This window comes from Notolepis coatsorum (genome assembly GCF_963971535.1).
Source record: "Notolepis coatsorum genome assembly, chromosome: 17".
Lineage (NCBI taxonomy): Eukaryota > Metazoa > Chordata > Actinopteri > Aulopiformes > Paralepididae > Notolepis > Notolepis coatsorum.
The window spans coordinates 64,730,417-64,748,408 of record NC_140181.1 but is presented as its reverse complement, the minus strand read 5'-3'; the positions used below and the strand labels follow the sequence as shown (position 1 = coordinate 64,748,408).

Here is a 17,992-nt window from a genome sequence, read left to right as displayed (position 1 = left end):
CTGCTGAAGGTGTGAGGTTTTGTCCGCTGCTCACCTACTCTCTCTGTTCCTTTAAGCCTACTGTTAAGGAATTCCCTTCTCACTCACCTCACTAGCCCCCACCCTCGCGTTCGTTACTCTCGTTTGCTCTCAGCGGCCACACCTTGGACTACCTGTCATTGTGTGTTTGATTGGTCTTGTGCCGAACACACACTTTTAGTTTCAAGTATCAATTACCTTCACGCACCTGTGGTGCATTCTAATTAGTTCCCCTGTGGGCTTTAAGTACCTGGCTCTTCCCCTCTGTCCCTCGTCGGGTCGTGCCGTAACATGCCGTATCAGATTCTCTATCACCAAGACTCCTTCGGGAGGTCCTCTGTCTGTCTATGCTGTTTTCATCTCCGGCGTGAGATGTGCTCCAGCCTTCGCCTCCTGTCGCCGTTGCCTGAGGGAGATACTGGACTGCGCTCCCTAGTCTTCCACGGGAGGTATCCCAGTGATCCACTTCAGACCTCCGCGCAGCAGGCGTCCTGACGCACATCCAGACCTCCGCGCAGCAGACGCCCAGACGACCATCCAGACCTCCACGCAGCAGATGCGCTCTTCACTCCAGGCGCGCATCCAGACCTCCACGCAGCAGATGCGCTCTTCACTCCAGGCGCGCATCCAGACCTCCACGCAGCAGATGCGCTCTTCACTCCGGGCGCGCATCCAGACCTCCGAGCCTGGCGCGCTCTTCCGCGCAGACGCACTCCAGATGCGTCCCCCGTACCGGCGCGCATTCCGCGCAGACGCGCTCTCCACTCCAGACCTCCGCGCAGCAAATGCGCCCTCCGGCGCGTACTCAAAGCAGTCGCGCACCACTCTGACCTCCGCTTGGACAACCGGTTCCCCGTGGCGACGCGCTCGCCCCGTTCTGTTCCAACGCTCTTTACGCACAGCGCCTGGGTGAGTTTTTATGACTGTCTGTTATCCTATTCCGTTTTTTCGTGTGTTTATTTAACACTGAAGATTTCCTGCTTTTTATCAGACAGTCACTCACCCAGCGCTTAGCCCTTTTTGGATTGTTTTCATTGGGATAATATTTTGGCCTTACATCGCCTCACTGTGTGTTTTCACACCGAAGATATTTATCACGTGGTTTTGTGTTTGGGACGTTGACTCACTGTGTGTTTACACACCGAAGATATTCATCACGTGGATTTGTGTTTGGGACGTTTACTCACAGTGTGTATATACACCGAAGATTCTCTCACTTGGATAACTCTGTTTTTGGTTACAAGTCACCTCTCCTGTCACCTGCTCTGTTCCAACTGCACTGAGTTAACCCACTCCCTCTCTCCCTCTCGGTTCCGTTTACCCACCTCGGAGATCTGCCGAGAGAAGTCTGCAGAGCGGCTCTGATGTTCCCACCTGCTTCCCCAGACTACCATCCCGGGAGAGGCTGCAGAGCAGCAACTTCATTAATGCTTTTTCCTAGGCCTTACCCTGTTTTCTCTGTCCCAGTATGCAGCTCCAGCCCTCGCCCTGTTCCAAGGCCTTACCCTGTTTTTCCCTAGTCCTCCTAGTCCTCCCTATCTAGTCCTCCCAGTCCTCCCTGTCCCCAGCCCGCCTCCGCGGGCCTCTGTCCCTGTCTCCCCTCTCTAGTCCTCCTAGTCCTCCCTGTCCAGTTCCTCCTAGTTCCTCCCTGTTCCTGCCTTGTCCCTTGCCCCGGCCCTGTTTCCTTTAGCCTTCCCTTAGCCTTCCCCTTAGCCAGCTCGCCTCTTAAAGGCACTGTACCTTCCCTTCTTGTTATCCAGTATTTGTGTTCTCCCTTAAAGGGACAGTGCCGTTTTTCTTTCTCTTTCAATAAATGCCCGTTCTTGGCTTACTCTCATACCAGTCTTGTGTTGTGCGATTGGGGTCGGTTACAAACCATAACAGAAGGTATGTTACTACAGCAACTTTAAAAAACTAAACATTTTCATGTTTACATTTTCACGTAAATAATTACCTTTAGCCTATAGGCCTATATAAATAAAATGTCCTAGGTTTTTCAAACTGTTTCTGGTGAACTTTCACATGAATTTCATGCATCTATTTTTTTTTAATTATATTTTTTCCCCTCTTTTTCCGATTTTTCTCCCATCCCACTGTTAGTCGTTATGCCAATTCCCAACCCCCTTCCTGGTTGTTGCGCACCCCCCCCCTACTGTTGGTCCGGGAGGCCGGAGACTGTCACATGCTTTCCTCCGACACATGTGCAGCCAGCCGGCAGCCAGCCTGGCAGCGCAGATTCTCACCGGGAGAGTGTAACGTGTGGAAGGTCACACTACCTTTCTCCAGATCCTACCCTCGCTGTGCAGGCGTCCCGACCGAACTGTAGGGGTCGCTGTCCACAACGCCCAGGACCCACCCACGGCTTCCCTCCCCCTAACTCAGCCAAACGAGTTAGTATAGCGATCAGCCCAAGCCAAGGCAATGCTGACTCTCCGGGAGTCGAGACCGCAGCCTCTTGCATTGGTGACGAGCACAATCTCCGCTACGCCACCTGACCGCCCATGCAGGTGCATCTATTTTCTTAATAACAGGAAGCTACTTGAAGGCTGAAGCGACAACAAATTAGTCTTTTCTCTCTTCCTCTCTAGCAAACATAACTTAAGAGGTATCTCCGATGATACTTCTGCATAGTTTCTTTGCATGCATGTTGATCATTAGATAACTCAACAAATCACATATGTGATATAAAAGTATCACTTTACCCGATACATTTCACTGACAGAAACAATGGAACAAAGCTTTGCTGATCTATTGACTGATGTATTTTCAGGTAAGAACAATTCCTGTATATAATAATTATGTAAAGCTAAAATCCTTTCACTGCAAGATGATTGCACATGGATTTTGTTAGTGTTTACTATGTTACTGTCTTTACTAAAGTAACTCAAATTGCCAATGACATTGTTACAGAAACAGCTCTGCCATCTTTCCATGATGGAGAGTTGGACTTTGAGACTTTACATTTTGATGAAAAGACCAAGCAGGCAGAGACAAGCAGCTCTCTTAGAAACCTACCAGTACCAACAGAGGAGGAGGAGGTTAAGCAACAGGAAATGACTGGTGGAACAAGAGCTTTGTTTAGTTCAATGGAAACTAATTGTAAAAACCAGACTGAATACGATGCACACAATACTGACGAGGGTGAGGGAGATTACAGAAGCACAACAAGGGACTTAGTCGTTAGCGTGGACAAACCACCACAGGATGTGAGTTCAGATCAGGACCCTGAACAGGAACGCTCTGACTCCAGAGAAGAAGAAGAAGAAGGAGAAGGAGAAGGAGAAGAAATGGAAAAAGAAGGAGAAGAAATGGAAAAAGGAGAAGAAGAAAAGGAAGAAGAAGAAGACAGAGATGGCGAAAGAGGAGATGAAAATACAGGAGCAGGGGACCAGCCAGAGGCCAGGACCGTCGCTGAAGGATGGCCTCAGGTTAGAAAGGAGCAGCAAGGTGAGAGCGAGAGTCATGAGGACGTGGCCTACTTTGGGAGAGGACTTGAAAGCGGCATGGGGGAGATCAGACGAAGTGGCGTAAATGAAGAAGAGCGACAGAGGGAAGAAGAAAGCCTCAAGGTTTCATGTGGCTTGGAGCGTGAGGGCATGGCAATGGAGACAGATGAAGGGAAAGAAGTGACTTTACTCGCCCAGAGGTTCCCCCAGGAGGTTGAATATCCCGATGTAGATGTAGCTGTAGAGGCCCCCCTTGAAGAATATCAGGTAGATAAAACAAAGGATTTCTCAGGGGATGACCACCAAGGAGCAGGAGAAAGCTTTGCAGATTACCCCACAGACCTCTCGCCATGTGAACACAGTGGAGTTGGAGAAAAATATGAAAATAGTGATAACAAATTCAACATAGATTGGCTCAAACTCAAGAGAGAACGCCTACCACCACAGAGATGTGACAGAGATTGTGTCACTGGAGGGTGTCGTGGACCCTGCTGAGATACAAGAGCAGGATCTGGATACAGGATGGACGGGTGTAGATGTAGATGCTGCTGATGTGAAGATCATGGGTCTGGGTTTGGCAACTGGAGAAGTAGATGATAACATCAGTATCATGTTTTAAACTGGATTATACCACGGTATTATTTAAGTAAAGACGTGGTACCACGGCGATACATGGTTTTGACCATGGCAGTACCATGGTAAATTATTTAGCAACACTATACAATGTTAACACAGTACCATGGTAAAACTGAAATGACCATAAAACTACCATATTTTTTTGTAAGAGGGAGAAGGGGTTTCATGGAATAACGCTGAGGAAACGGATATCAATATGTTCAATGTGCTTTATCTGTATGCATTTTACAATTAGTGAAAAGGTTACAGATAACTTATTTGATGTTGTTTTTTTAGGGAGGAAGATAAAGGTTACGTTTTGCACAGATCCACTGTCTCAAGTCATTCATTATGAGTGATATGTAAGTGGAATTTCTACTATAAAGCCAAACTGAATTGATCTACTGCCTTCACTCTGCCATCATCTACAACTGCCTTACACTGTAATCATAACTACCCACCTGAAACTATAGTATATCCATATAGCTCTGTATGATAGCCATGTACAATACTGTGTACTGTATATATATTTATCCACATCTGCCTGAATATACCTGCATATATTCTTGTTTACATACATGTATATATATATCTATATCTGTATATAGGCCTATCTCTTACCTACTGTTACTAGTTATCAGGGGTGTAAAAAGTACCCAGAAATTATACTTAAGTGAAAGTATGGGTACCGTCTCAAAATCTGACTCAAGTAAAAGTCAAAGTATCTGGCTAAAAACACACTTGAGTAAAAGTAAAAAAGTCCTACTTTTAAATGTACTTAAGTACTAAAAAGTAAAAGTAATTTTTTTTTAAAGGGATAGACCAGGGGTCTCAAACTCATTCCATCGTGGGCCAAGTTTTCATTTAAACTACATTGCACCAGGTGAGTTAGTTGAAGAGGTGAGCCAATTAGTGAACTCATCAGCTCGTGTTTAGGCAAGGCTGGAATGAAACCAAGCATACACTTCTGCAATAGACAATGCTGAAATGAAAGAACAGAGGACACTTTTTTTTGCATTAAAATCATTTAATGCACTTCTCCATTGAAGGTAAACTAACATGGACGGCATTCACATCACAGCATGAATAATATCACAATATTAAAAACAGAATAATAATAATAACTTTATTTGTATAGCACTTTTGCTTAAAGAATGGTGTATCCTGAATAATATCACAATATAAACCACAGCATACTGGATTATCCTGAATAATATCACAATATTAAAGGCAGAATACTGGAGTACCCTGAATAATATCACAATATTAAATACAGAATACTGGAGTACCCTGAATAATATCACAATATTAAAGACAGAATACTGGAGTACACTGAATAATATCACAATATTAAAGACAGAATACTGGAGTACCCTGCATAATATCACAATATTAAAGACAGAATACTGGAGTACCCTGAATAATATCACAATATTAACCACAGCATAATGCGGATCTGACTGTCTATTATTCTGATAACAGGTGTTTAATCAAAGATCCCTGCTTTCTAGTCTTGCACAAGGACCAATCAGCATGGGTATGGGTCATTTTCCATTGATGGGGATTTGATTGGCTGTTTACCTGCGGCCGCAGGATTAATAACGTTAACGTTAGTTCGGCCAGATAAACAATTAAAATATACTAATTAAAATGGTTGGACCTGTGAGATTTGTACTTTGTACTTTGTAGGTCTGCATTTTAAATGTAAGGAGTAAAAAGTATGTTTTCTTTCTCTGAAATGTAATGGAGTAAAAGTACAAAGTATACAAACCTAATAATACTAGAGTAAAGTACAAATCCCCCAAAACAGTACTTAAGTATTGTAACAAAGTACAATTGCTAAAGTACTTTACACCCCTGCTAGTTATACCACTATGGCTTACTACCTATAGTGTATTGGTAGTAATACTGTAACACTGTACATACATCTGATTAGCATATTCAGTAGCACTAATTTATATGCCATTTGTTACTGTTACATTTGCACCAACTTATGTTTGTTGTACATTTTAAGAAAAAAAAGGGGGGGAAAGAAAAAAAATTTATTACAATTATATTGACAAACAGCTATATATATTAGCTATTTTTCAGCAGTGATATGGATTTGTTTGACAGCTCCACAGATGGAGAGGAAGTCCTGGGGAATCAAGTGAGAATGTGGTCATCTAAATGTACACAAACACAATAAACTGTTCATATAGACTAGTAAGATCTTATTTTTTTTTACCTTGACATTTCGACAGTGAAATCTACCTCCTTCATCAGAAGCACCAACTTCTTCTGCTCTGCTTGTGATGAATAGGTGGATTTCACCACCGAAAAACCTCATGGTAAAGATTTGTTTGTATTGGTCTATACTATAGTATGAACGGTTTATAGTGTTTTAAGTTAAGACAAGATTGATTTTTCCCAGTTGGGCCTATACACAAATGCATGCGTAGACACTAGACACATGCACAATACCAGTCCTGGTCAGGAGACGAGGGAGCCTGACGGCTGACACCTAGGAAATAAAGCAGGCTGACACCCTGGCAATAAACACCATCCCTTGCTCCCAACACAACCAATCAACAGATAGTGTGACACATCTCAGCAAAGCACAGTTCCAAACTAAGCCTAAGGTGTGTCCTTTACATACAAATCAGTTTGCTTTTCCATTTTTCATCCAATAAATGGCAGTTACCCACCATTAATCATACCTTTCTCTCATTGCTGTTTTAGTGTTTTGGCATACTAAAGTTCATCCTGAAGATGGGCCTGGTGATATTGCTGGGACTACTATTCCTAATTTATGCAAATGACATGTCGTCAGCTTGTGACTGCAACTTTCCTGTTCCTGTTTGCGGACGACTCAGCCCTGCTGGTCTCTGACAAGAACAAGTTACAGGTTGAAAAAGCCCTCAGCTCGGAATTAGGGAGAATCTGCATATGGCTCGCCGACAACAAACTATCATTACACATGGGCAAAACAGAGTCCATTCTCTTCGGTTCAAATAACAAACTCAGCAAGACCGACGGCTTCTCGGTTACAGTGGGTGACAATATTATCACAAGGAAAGATGAAATTACCTACCTGGGTTCCATCCTAGAGGCTAATCTTTCCTGTGACAAAATGGCATCCAATGTAATAAAAAAAAGTCAACCAACGAACGCGATTCTTGTACCGGATCTCCTCTCTGGTAAACAAGAATACCCTGAAGACTCTAGCAGGAGCACTCAATCAAGGGTACTACGACTATGCTTGCACCTCATGGTACCAAAGCACCTCAAAGGCACTAAAAAACAAATTACAAACATCTCAAAACAAGCTAGTCAGACTACTACTTGACCTGACTCCTAGAACCCACCTCACCCCTGCCCACTTTGACAACCTAGGATGGCTTAGAGTAGACGACAGAGTACAGCAACTTGCAATGGGCCTGGTCTACAAGATACACTACGTGACCAAGGTACCCATGTACATGTCAAAATACTTCCCAAAGGTCAGTGAATACCACGATCACAACACCAGAGGGAGCTCCACAAATCATGTAAAACCCAGATTCGGCTCAAACAAGGGACTAAACACGTTTCGCAATTATGCCACATCAATGTGGAACGCCCTACCTAAAGCTGTAAAGGAATGTGAATCACTACCCACTTTCAAAAACACTCTCAAAAAACACCTACGTGAGACTGCAATTCGAAACTGGCCCCTACAAATGTCCTAACCTAGTTGTACAGTAAATGACCAAGTAAGGCTTTGTCAATATTCCAATGTACAGTGTAAAATGTGTGTGTGTCCCCTACCCAACCCCCCCCCCCCCCCCCCCAACCTCCAATGTACAGCCCTCACCCAACCCACCCAACCCCACCCAACCAACCTCCTCCAATGTACAGTTTCTACGCCAAATGTATATTATACACTCCTTTTCTGGACACTTTTGTATCACAAACAGTACTGTATTTGCAAATCTGATATGTCATAAATGTATAGATGTAGCAGTACTGTCTATCTGTATGTCATGTATGTCATATATGTTATGATGAATTGAAAATGGGGGACCCTGATGTGAATGAATGAATGAATGAAAACTTTATTTAACAGATTGCAGAATGGGTACAATACAGTACGGCTCAATACATACAATTGTTAAGGGGATGCAGACCTGAGAAAGACGTTTGTCTTGTTTCCATCAGGGTCCCCCATTTTCAATTCATATAGACATATATGACATACATGACATACAGATAGTCAGTACTGCTACATCTATACATTTATGACATACCAGATTTGCAAATACAGTACTGTTTGTGATACAGAAGGAGTCAAGAAAAGGGAGTATATACATTTGACGTAGAAACTGTACATTGGAGGAGGTTGGGTGGGGGGGGTTGGGTACATTGGGATATTGACAACCATACTGGGTAATTTACATTGGAGGTGGTTGGGGGGGGGGGGGGGCCGGGGGGCACACTGTATAAACAAGTAACACTGTACATTGAGGGGGGGGGGGAGGAGACACTGTACAAACAAAGGTAAACAAGACGAAAGTCTTTCTCTGGTCTGCATCCCCTTAACAATTGTGTGTATTGAGCTGTACTGTACTGTACCCATTCTGCAATCTGTTAATAAACTTTTCAATCAATCAATCAATCAATCAATCAATCAATCAAACTGGTGATGTTCTGGTGGGCCACAGACCAACTGGACTGGCTTGGCAAGTTGGCCAACTTCATGCTTACCCGAATGCTTACTTGCTCATTAAAACATGTGTTAATCCTTAAAGAAACAAATGTGCAACAACAGAAATCGAAATGTATATTCTGGGTATGTAAACGGCTGTGTAAAGATTTTGCCTTGCTGATAGAGAAGTATTTATCCTCTCTCAACCGCTGGTCGGCGCTATTGTAAAACTGAACTGAAAACCATACATTGGAATGTAGCTAATACAGAGGAACCGGAAATAATGTGACCAGCGAACTGTGGGTGCGAACGTTTTGTTGTTTTGATAGCAAAAGGGGTCCAATCACAAAGTTTACAAAACGAGCGCGCACAATCATTTGCAGTGGGCGGCGTCGGAGTTGTTGCCTTTTGTAAATAGTATTTTTTAATGTCAAAGGATTAGCCAGCTGTTATCGTTTTATATTTAAAATTGTTCAAATACATCAAAGCTAAACCATGGCCTCGTTTAGCAACAAGTCTGCACAAGAAATAAGCGACCTGCTGAATGAGTACGGGATAAAGCACGGACCCGTGGTCGGTGAGTGGCTCAGTTTTTAGTTTTACTTAGCGCTCATTTTTTGAATCATGCTAGCTAACATACAATACTACGCCTAACAGTTAATGTTGCATTTTCTATAAAAAAAAATCGTAAAACATAGTATTTGCAGGTCGCTCATAGTAAACCTACGTGATTCACGTATCTATCCGCGAGTTGATGCTACAGCCTGTTATAGCCCATAGCTCAGGTTACAGCCCATATGAGTTCAATGTGTTGCAGAACATGGTTGTTGACTGGACCGTTAGTTTCATGATGATGTTGTGGACACATGGGCAGGAACTAGGAATAATTTCACTATTATTTAATTGCCTAGAAGTCAGCCCAATGAGATCCCCACGGGTATCTCCTCAAACACAGTATAGAGTAGACAGTTGGGTCGTTCCTGGCTATTCGTGACTTTTCAATGTGCTAACCTTTGGGGGGGAAATCATGTTTTTTTGCGTTTTTAGAATTATATTGATCAGGTAAATAACATGTTTAACCTTCAGGTACTTGTATTGGTAGAGCTCAAGCACTTAACTCTTATCACTGGACTATTGTGTTTTGTACTTTTTGTATATTATATTGTATAGTGTGTATAATACTGGAATGTATAGGACTGTGAAGCTATGTATCCCCCACCCCCGAATTTTCCCAAGGGGATTAATAAAGGATCGTCTTATCTTAAATAATAATAATTATGGGTGGATTGTTCAGCCATCAGCCGTGAGAGAGTTCCACCCTGTTGGGGACATAATTATAATACATAGCTATTGCAAAGTGTTAATAATGTAAATATTCAACAATACTTAGCTTTTCTTACACCAATGTGTCCCTTATTCCATCATATATATGGTTTTATTTGAATAATAATGAAACAAGAATTGTGGAGTAGAACATTTGTTTATTATTCAGAACAATCACATGTTATGCACCCAATTTACCCCAAAGGGTAAATAATTAAACAATATTGCCTAATAAAAAACATGTATGCTGTTGATAATTTTCAACTGTGCAAATTAACCCTTTAATCGCCAAGGACGCCGTAACACGTCATTGCTCGCCATGCTTAATCTGCCAATGACGCCGTAACACGCCATTGAGATCAATATTTCAAAAATCTGTGATGGCAATCATATTTCTCCCGTGGAGACTTGAGATCTACTGTTGATCCCCTCTCAACGGTTCAAGAGCGCCATCTGGTGGCCGATCGGCGGATCGCCCAAACAGCAAACGGAAACTGGTGTTCATCCAAATTCGGTCCGACCACTCGCTATAGCTCCCGGGACTCCATCTTGACACACTAGATAATCGATCGCTCACCCTAACTCAATAAACAACATGATTTGGACGTATATACTATTATACAACCTGGAGATGGATCGCATATTTCAACATCCCATAATAGCAATCTTTTTGCTCCACGCTCATCGCCCAACGGCCCGAGGAGACTGGGGTAAGTTTCAGCGTTTATTTTTACCGTGTTCGATACAAACTGCTCTGATGATCATATCACCCACACTACATGAATCATCTAACGTTGGCCACGGAATTATAAACGACCCCCCCCCCCCCCATCCGGTCAACATCAGATGATAAGTAGTAACTTCTAGAAGCACGTACATTTGAAATTTTTTATCTTGCGCCGATCGCTATCAAACTGTATTTGATCATCAATATAATGCATTTAGGGCTATAAATCACGTTCTGCAGAATGCTGCAGAAAACGATAAAAACATATTTATACTTTAGACCGTATTTTAGTATGAATATGTGAATGAAAAAGTAGAACGTTGCTACATCCTAAACGATAGATAATTGACGTTGAATGGGCCATAGTAATGTCAATTTAGCAATACAATTAAAAAAGTTATAGCCCTGCAAAGAAGGGGAACTTCTCCATAGACAAATAGAGCTGGCAGAGGATGGTATAAGGATGTACATAAGCGTGGCAGAGAAGGGGTTAACATAAAAACATGTAAAACATTTAACATGGTTAAGTTATTTAAAAAGAAAAGGACCCTAACAGGGTGGAATTACCAACAATGTCTATGACCTTCGGACATCCACAGGACAGGACCACAGCCAACATGTCTCTTTCTTAATTTGTCTGTCTTTCAGTTTGTCTCTGTCTGTCTTTCTACCTATCTGTCTGTCTCTGTCAGCCTTTCTATCTGTCTCTGTCTCTCTGTTTGTCTGTCTATCTCACATTCTTCAATTTTGTTTCAGGTAAGTATGACAAGATTTCACTTTGTATTATGTTTCAGGTATTCTATTGTCTTAATAACTGTAATTCATTGCAATACTTGTCTACATTTTAGGTAAGTATACACTTCAATCAATTTAAGTACCTGACTGTCAACATACCAGCTGAGATCTCTATTGATTGACATTTTTAATTAACAGATTGCAGAATGGGTACAGTACAGTACAGCTCAATACACACAATTGTTAAGGGGATGCAGACCAGAGAAAGACTTACGTCTTGTTTACATCAGGGTCCCCCATTTTCACTTCATAATGACATTTATGACATACACAACATATATAAGAATCTAATCTAATCATCTAAACTAATCTAATCTTGACATTTAAGACATAGATATACAGTACTGTTACATTTGTGACATACAAGATATGCAAATATACAGTACTGTTAAACAGATCCTAACAGTAAATATATACATATGAGGGGGGGGAAATGTACATTAGGAGGGGGTGGGTGGCCAAGGCCAGAAGAATTTGTTGACACCATTTCGATGCCGTAGAGGAAAACAACATCCAGGTGAACTGCATGGTCATTGGTGTCAACAAATTCTTCTGGCCAAAATGCCTAGCAGAGATCTCAGCTGGTATGTTGACAGTCAGGTACTGCGCCTACTTGAAGAGCCTCAAGCACCAAACAAAAGGTTGGTGCAATTAGATATAGCAACATGGAGATACGTTGAGGAATCTATCTGGACAGTGTAGACAGAGACAGAGATTAATGTAACGAAAACCTTAAATGGATTGAAGTGTATACTTACCTAAAATATAGACAAGTATTGCAATGAATTACAGTTATTAAGACGATAGAATGCCTGAAACATAATACAACATACCGGTACCCTATACTTACCCAAATCTGGTCATACTTATTTTATTTCTTTCATGTTTTACACATATAGTTTTTTTTATAAAATGTTTTGCATATATATATATATATATATATATATATATATATATAGTTTTTTATTTATTTATTTTAAATAGTACACTCATTTGAGTAGTGGAAAAGGGGTAGGATTAAATAAGTGTATACTTCTTCCTACTCCTTTTCGAACATGTAAATTGAGTTATGTTTTGCTTTTGTTTAGTTATTATTTTGTTTGAGTTATGTTTTGATTTTGTTTAGTTATTTATTTTGTTTGTATTCATTTACATGTTCGAAATAAAGATTTCAAATAAAAAATCAAACAAAATTGAAGAATGTGAGACAGACAGAGAGACAGAATTATTACAATGCAAATCTTATAGACCTTTTCAACTTGACAATAAACATTCTAAATGGCCCCATTTGTGTTTCCTGTTGCAATGTTTGATAATACAGTATCCGACAGGAAGTAAACATAGGACAAAGCTGTTCCCCTAGCAATGGAATTCTAATGAAAAGGTATAACACTTTATAATAATGATCAATTACTGTGTAATGTATATTTACACAAGAGGGTGATCAATTGATACATGATCACGGGTGTGATGCGGCAGGACAGAGGTATAAAGCCAAATAATGCTTTATAACCAATTTATTAAAAGAAATCATAATAACGTGTTACATTGTAATACATATTGGTAAAATACAGTTTACATGACAATTGGATATGTATTAGAATTTATATGGATTTCCTTACATTTTGTAATAGATTTTCCACCCTGTTGGGTGCATGTTCCACCCTGTTAGGTTTAGGGTGGAACATTTTCAACCAAATTAGCCATTGCTCTGTGAAACAGAAAACATAGCTAGCTAGCTCTCCAGACAATACTGTAGTATATCAAACATGTTTAACTTTAAAAAAAAAAAAAAAATGTGGTTTACTTTCCTCATAATTTTGCCTAACAGGGTGGACATTTAAGAGTAGGACATACAGACTAACACCATAAAACTGAAAAAAAAAAAAAAAAAAAAAAAAAAGCAACAGATCGTTGGTGCTCACTGCACTTTGCTTCTTTGAATTTTCCACCAAATGTGTGATTCCACTTCCTGAATGTTGGTTCATGGTAATTGTAGTTCTCTTTTGTTCAGAAGGCTAAAAACCACAAACTAACAGGGTGGAACGCAATTTTGGGGACACCGTAAATTCAATAAAAATAATAAATAACATAAATTTATTTATATATAGTACATGCATTTGTCTTAATGTTATAAAGAGGACCTGAATCTATAATAAAAGCCTTTCATTATAAACATGTTTCATTTTAAGTAATATATAACAAGTTATATCCTGAGGACGGAAAAGTCACCAATAGCCAGGAATGACTATGGAATGTTATGGAATTCTGAGCGTAATCATTTAGTCATTTAGATGGGGCACTCATGGGGTTTCCTGAGACAAAATGTTATCAAAGGGGGTCTGCAGTCTAATGGTTGAGAACCAGTGGCCCAATACATGGATTGATTGATTGAAAACTTTAATTAACAGATTGCAGAATGGGTACAGGTACAGTACAGTACAACTCAATACACACAATTGTTAAGGGGATGCAGACCAGAGAGAGACTTTCGTCAGGGTCCCCCATTTTCAATTCATAATGACATTTATGACATACACAACATACAGGTATTCAGATATAAAAATCTAATCTAATCATGACATTTATGACATACAGATATACAGTACTGTTACATTTGTGACATACAAGATATGCAAATATACAGTACTGTTAATTAAACAGATCAGAGAGGTCGCTTTCACACAGGGGCTGTTTGGTCCGGACTATCGTTCCAGAAGTCGATAGTCCGGTTTTTCGGGTTTGTGTGAATGCGTAGTCGAACTCGGTCCTCCAAAAAACATAGGTCTCGGTTCGCCTTCATCGGACCAAACGCGGACCAAACGTAGTCAGTCACCTGATAAACTGCATCTTGGGTAGAAGGAACACCGCAGCTTATTATTATTAATACCGCGGCGCGCAGCACACTGCATCTATCTATCTATCTATATATCTAACTGTGCATCTTGGGTAGAAGGAAGAAGAAGAAAACACGGCTTATTATTAATACCGTGGCGTGCGGCATTACAAGCACACTGTGTAAACATGTCTCGTGGACAGACTTGGGTGATCCGCTGATCTGGAGTCAGACATGGCTCGCAGTCCACACACACAGACACACACACACACACACACACGGGCTCGCAGCCACACACACACATTTCCACTCTCTATCAATGCCACGCCTCTGCTACTATCACGCCTGCTCACGGCTACGCAGTTTGTGTATTTCCGCATTTCACTTTCTGAAGGGGAGGGATTTCCACTCTCCATTGTGTCCAATAGACGAGCGCCCTTTTTGACCGTGTGACATTGTTCAGAAAGTTCGGTGCGCTTGACAAATTGCTATGTGAATGCAGACGAACCAAATGAAGAATGCAACAATGTTGCAACTTCACCACCAGAACCGCACAGAGTCCACCAAAACTATATGTGAAAGCACCCTAAGGATGTATCATAACTGTCTTGTTACACATTCTCTGTCACGTTGTACTTAGATTCCACCAGAGGTCTGTATGAGAAGAAGTTGCGAGAGGCCATGGCCAAAGGGAAAAAGGCTCCTGTCAAACTGTCCTCTGACAAAACCTACTACAGAGAAGAGGGTAAGTAAAGCCCCATGGTGCTTGACTTGGAAACACAGATGCAGGAGGCGAAAGTCTGGTTTCATATTGGTTTATTTGTGTCCTTTGATTTCAGAGGAAGAGGTCACCTATGTTACCTACAACAGGACACCAGTAAGTGTCCAGGAATATGGTTAATTTAATCAGTTGGCTTAATTATTGGTGTAATTACTAATAGTTCTCATTGATATTCTCTTTCCTTTCAAATTTGCAGATCAGGAATGATGCTTCAGAAGAGGGGTCAGTTCTTTATCAAACCCACTGTGAACATCTGGTGCCCATAACTATCTTAGTTCTTCTGAAATAGTAAAAGATTAAGCTATTATAATATGACCATTGGGTTTCTTCATTGAGCGTTTATCCTTATCATTAGGGCACAAGTATCTTGTGTTTAAATAAAGCTAATTAGTATCTTAACTACTTGTCCATGTCCTTTAGGACAACATACATGCGGTCAAGGCCAGAGTACGCTGAGAGGGAGTATGAGGATGAGTAAGTTCATATATTTCTTAAGTACAAACTACAGTGAGACAAATCTAATCTTGTATGTGTTCATAGGAGATGCCTTTGTGTAGTAAAAAGTATTGTGTAGTTCCTTCTTCCAGTATGGCTGCCTGTAACCATTGGTAACCACTTTCAAAAGAAAACTCCTAATCTCCAGGCAGTGGTAAAGTAGGTAAACACTGGAAAAGCATATTACTATTCTACTGTGACTTGTTGTTGACCAAATGATTGTTTTTGTTTATATTTCCCATATATCAACACATGGCAACAGTTGTCTCTTCCATTGCCATGTACAAAGCAATGGTTGCTATGTTACAGGCAGCCATGTTGGAAGACTGAGAACTACAAACATTCCGCCGCAGGGCTTTGGATATACTAATCTGTATTTCTCTACCTCACAGGAGAACCTATTCAAGATCAAGGCCTGAATATAGTGGGAGAGATTTTGTTGATGAGTATGTTTATTAATCCACACTTTTGCGTTTATATTGTTCAGCCACTTTAGAACACTTAACCCTTTCACTGCGACAATACAGAAGGTTAACCCTTTCTGCCACACTGCAAAAACCTGTGGCAGTGAAAGGGTTAAACAAAACCTTTTTGCTTTTTCCCCTTAGGTCCCAGATGTACGATACCCCGTCCACTTACAGAAACGTCACTTGTGCGAAACCACCACCTGTGAGATCCGTCAGAGACGCCCCAAAGGAGCAGTCTTCCCGTCTGATTCCCCTCTGGGTTCAGTTCCTGGTCTTCCTGGCCGTGGCAGGCTTCCTCTATTTTGTGTTCTCCAACATGGAGTCAACGTACAGCGAGCCTTTTAAAAAACTAGAATGATATTTTTATGCATATTAATCCTTTGGGATTGTTATACTTTTGGTTAAGTGTGTTAATTTAAGGAATGTATTTTGGCACATGTGTTTACTCTTGTACTCATTGTTGAATGATGGTGTTTTTATACAATTTTGACTGAGGGGGAGGGGGGAGTAGACCCAAAATAAAATTCACATAAGCAGGTCACCCGATCTTAAGACGGGCATTTGCGAATATGAAAGACACTATAGATATCCATATCTATGGTTTGCAGTACGATTTTGAATTTGTCTAGTTTTTTGGCCAATTGCAACAGTTTGACCTAGCTGTAATGCAAGTGCCTTTTTTGTAGTGTATTTTACCTCTGTCCTGTGGGAAAGCAATCTAATTGATTTTCTTAAATATAATAAGTATATAAAATAAGTTTTATAAGTGGTTTGGGAAATTGTCATACAACAAAATGTTCCAGTTTCTGGTTGTCATGTCCATGCAGTGTTATTTGTGTCAGTAATTACTATAAACTCACTTTATTTGAAATTCTTGTTTGTTATTTCACATATTTATATCCAATAAAATGATTTTTATCCGTCCAATGAGCGTTTTTCTTTTCTTTTTTTTGCATGAAAATAAAGCTCACGATTCAAAATATAAAATGAGAACTCATAGTTAAAAAATGTGCTGTCAGTTAGGGCTGTCCTCGATAACATTTTTAGACTAGTGTAGGAGTTAACCTAATTCTCTGTGATGACCCTAGTTAAGCTCCGGGAGGGTCATCAAAGAGAAGCCGCCTATTCTCGGTCCTCGCTCCACAAGGGTGGAATGAACTTCCCACCAGTCAGGACAGCCGAATCCTGACCAATCTTTCGCTGTCGATTAAAAACACTTCTTCAATCCAATATCTGGAATGAAAAAATAAATAAAACGAACCTTCTTACTGTCCTATACTACCATGTACTCCTACTTGGAGTGATGCTGGATTGCACTCTGTCTTGGTCTCAGCATATTAATTATATTGTTTTAAAAATGGGAAGAGCAATTGGTATTTCCAGGAAATGTGCTTCTTTTGTTGCCCGTCCCCTTTTATGTCAGATAGTGCAAAGTTTAGTTTTGTCATCTTGACTATTGCTCTGCAATGTGGTCATCTGCTGCCAGTGGTGACCTCAGGAAGCTCCAGAACAGGGCAGCACGGTTGGTACTGGGCTGCTCACTAAGGTATAATGTGAGCCGTATGCGTGCCCGCCTCTCTTTGCTTAACGTTGAAAATAGATTGTCTTTTAATATACTTGTGCTGTTCAAGTTGGTCATGAGCAGTAAAACTCCTGTTTTTATACATAATCAGATTGTTTTTAGTAATACTGTGCATGAGCATTACACTAGAGGTTCCAGTAGTGGGCAGCTTGAATTGCCAGGTCCTAGAACCAGCGCTTTGGGGAGATCTTTTATTTTTAGAGGATTAACTCTTTGGAATGGCCTGCCTCGGAACCTCTGC

At 40.8% G+C, this 17,992-nt stretch overlaps 1 protein-coding gene across 1 annotated transcript; it reads left to right on the top strand.

Moving 5' to 3' along the window:
* The first annotated feature begins 9,035 nt into the window (after positions 1-9,035).
* On the top strand, positions 9,036-17,096 carry LOC311244349 (uncharacterized protein). The gene is made up of 7 exons (XM_084333813.1): positions 9,036-9,322; positions 15,067-15,171; positions 15,266-15,303; positions 15,404-15,429; positions 15,628-15,681; positions 16,095-16,148; positions 16,311-17,096. Exons 1-7 carry the CDS (start codon positions 9,241-9,243, stop codon positions 16,525-16,527), a joined length of 576 nt encoding a protein of 191 aa, XP_084189939.1. The 5' UTR covers positions 9,036-9,240; the 3' UTR covers positions 16,528-17,096.
* Positions 17,097-17,992: the final 896 nt, after the last annotated feature.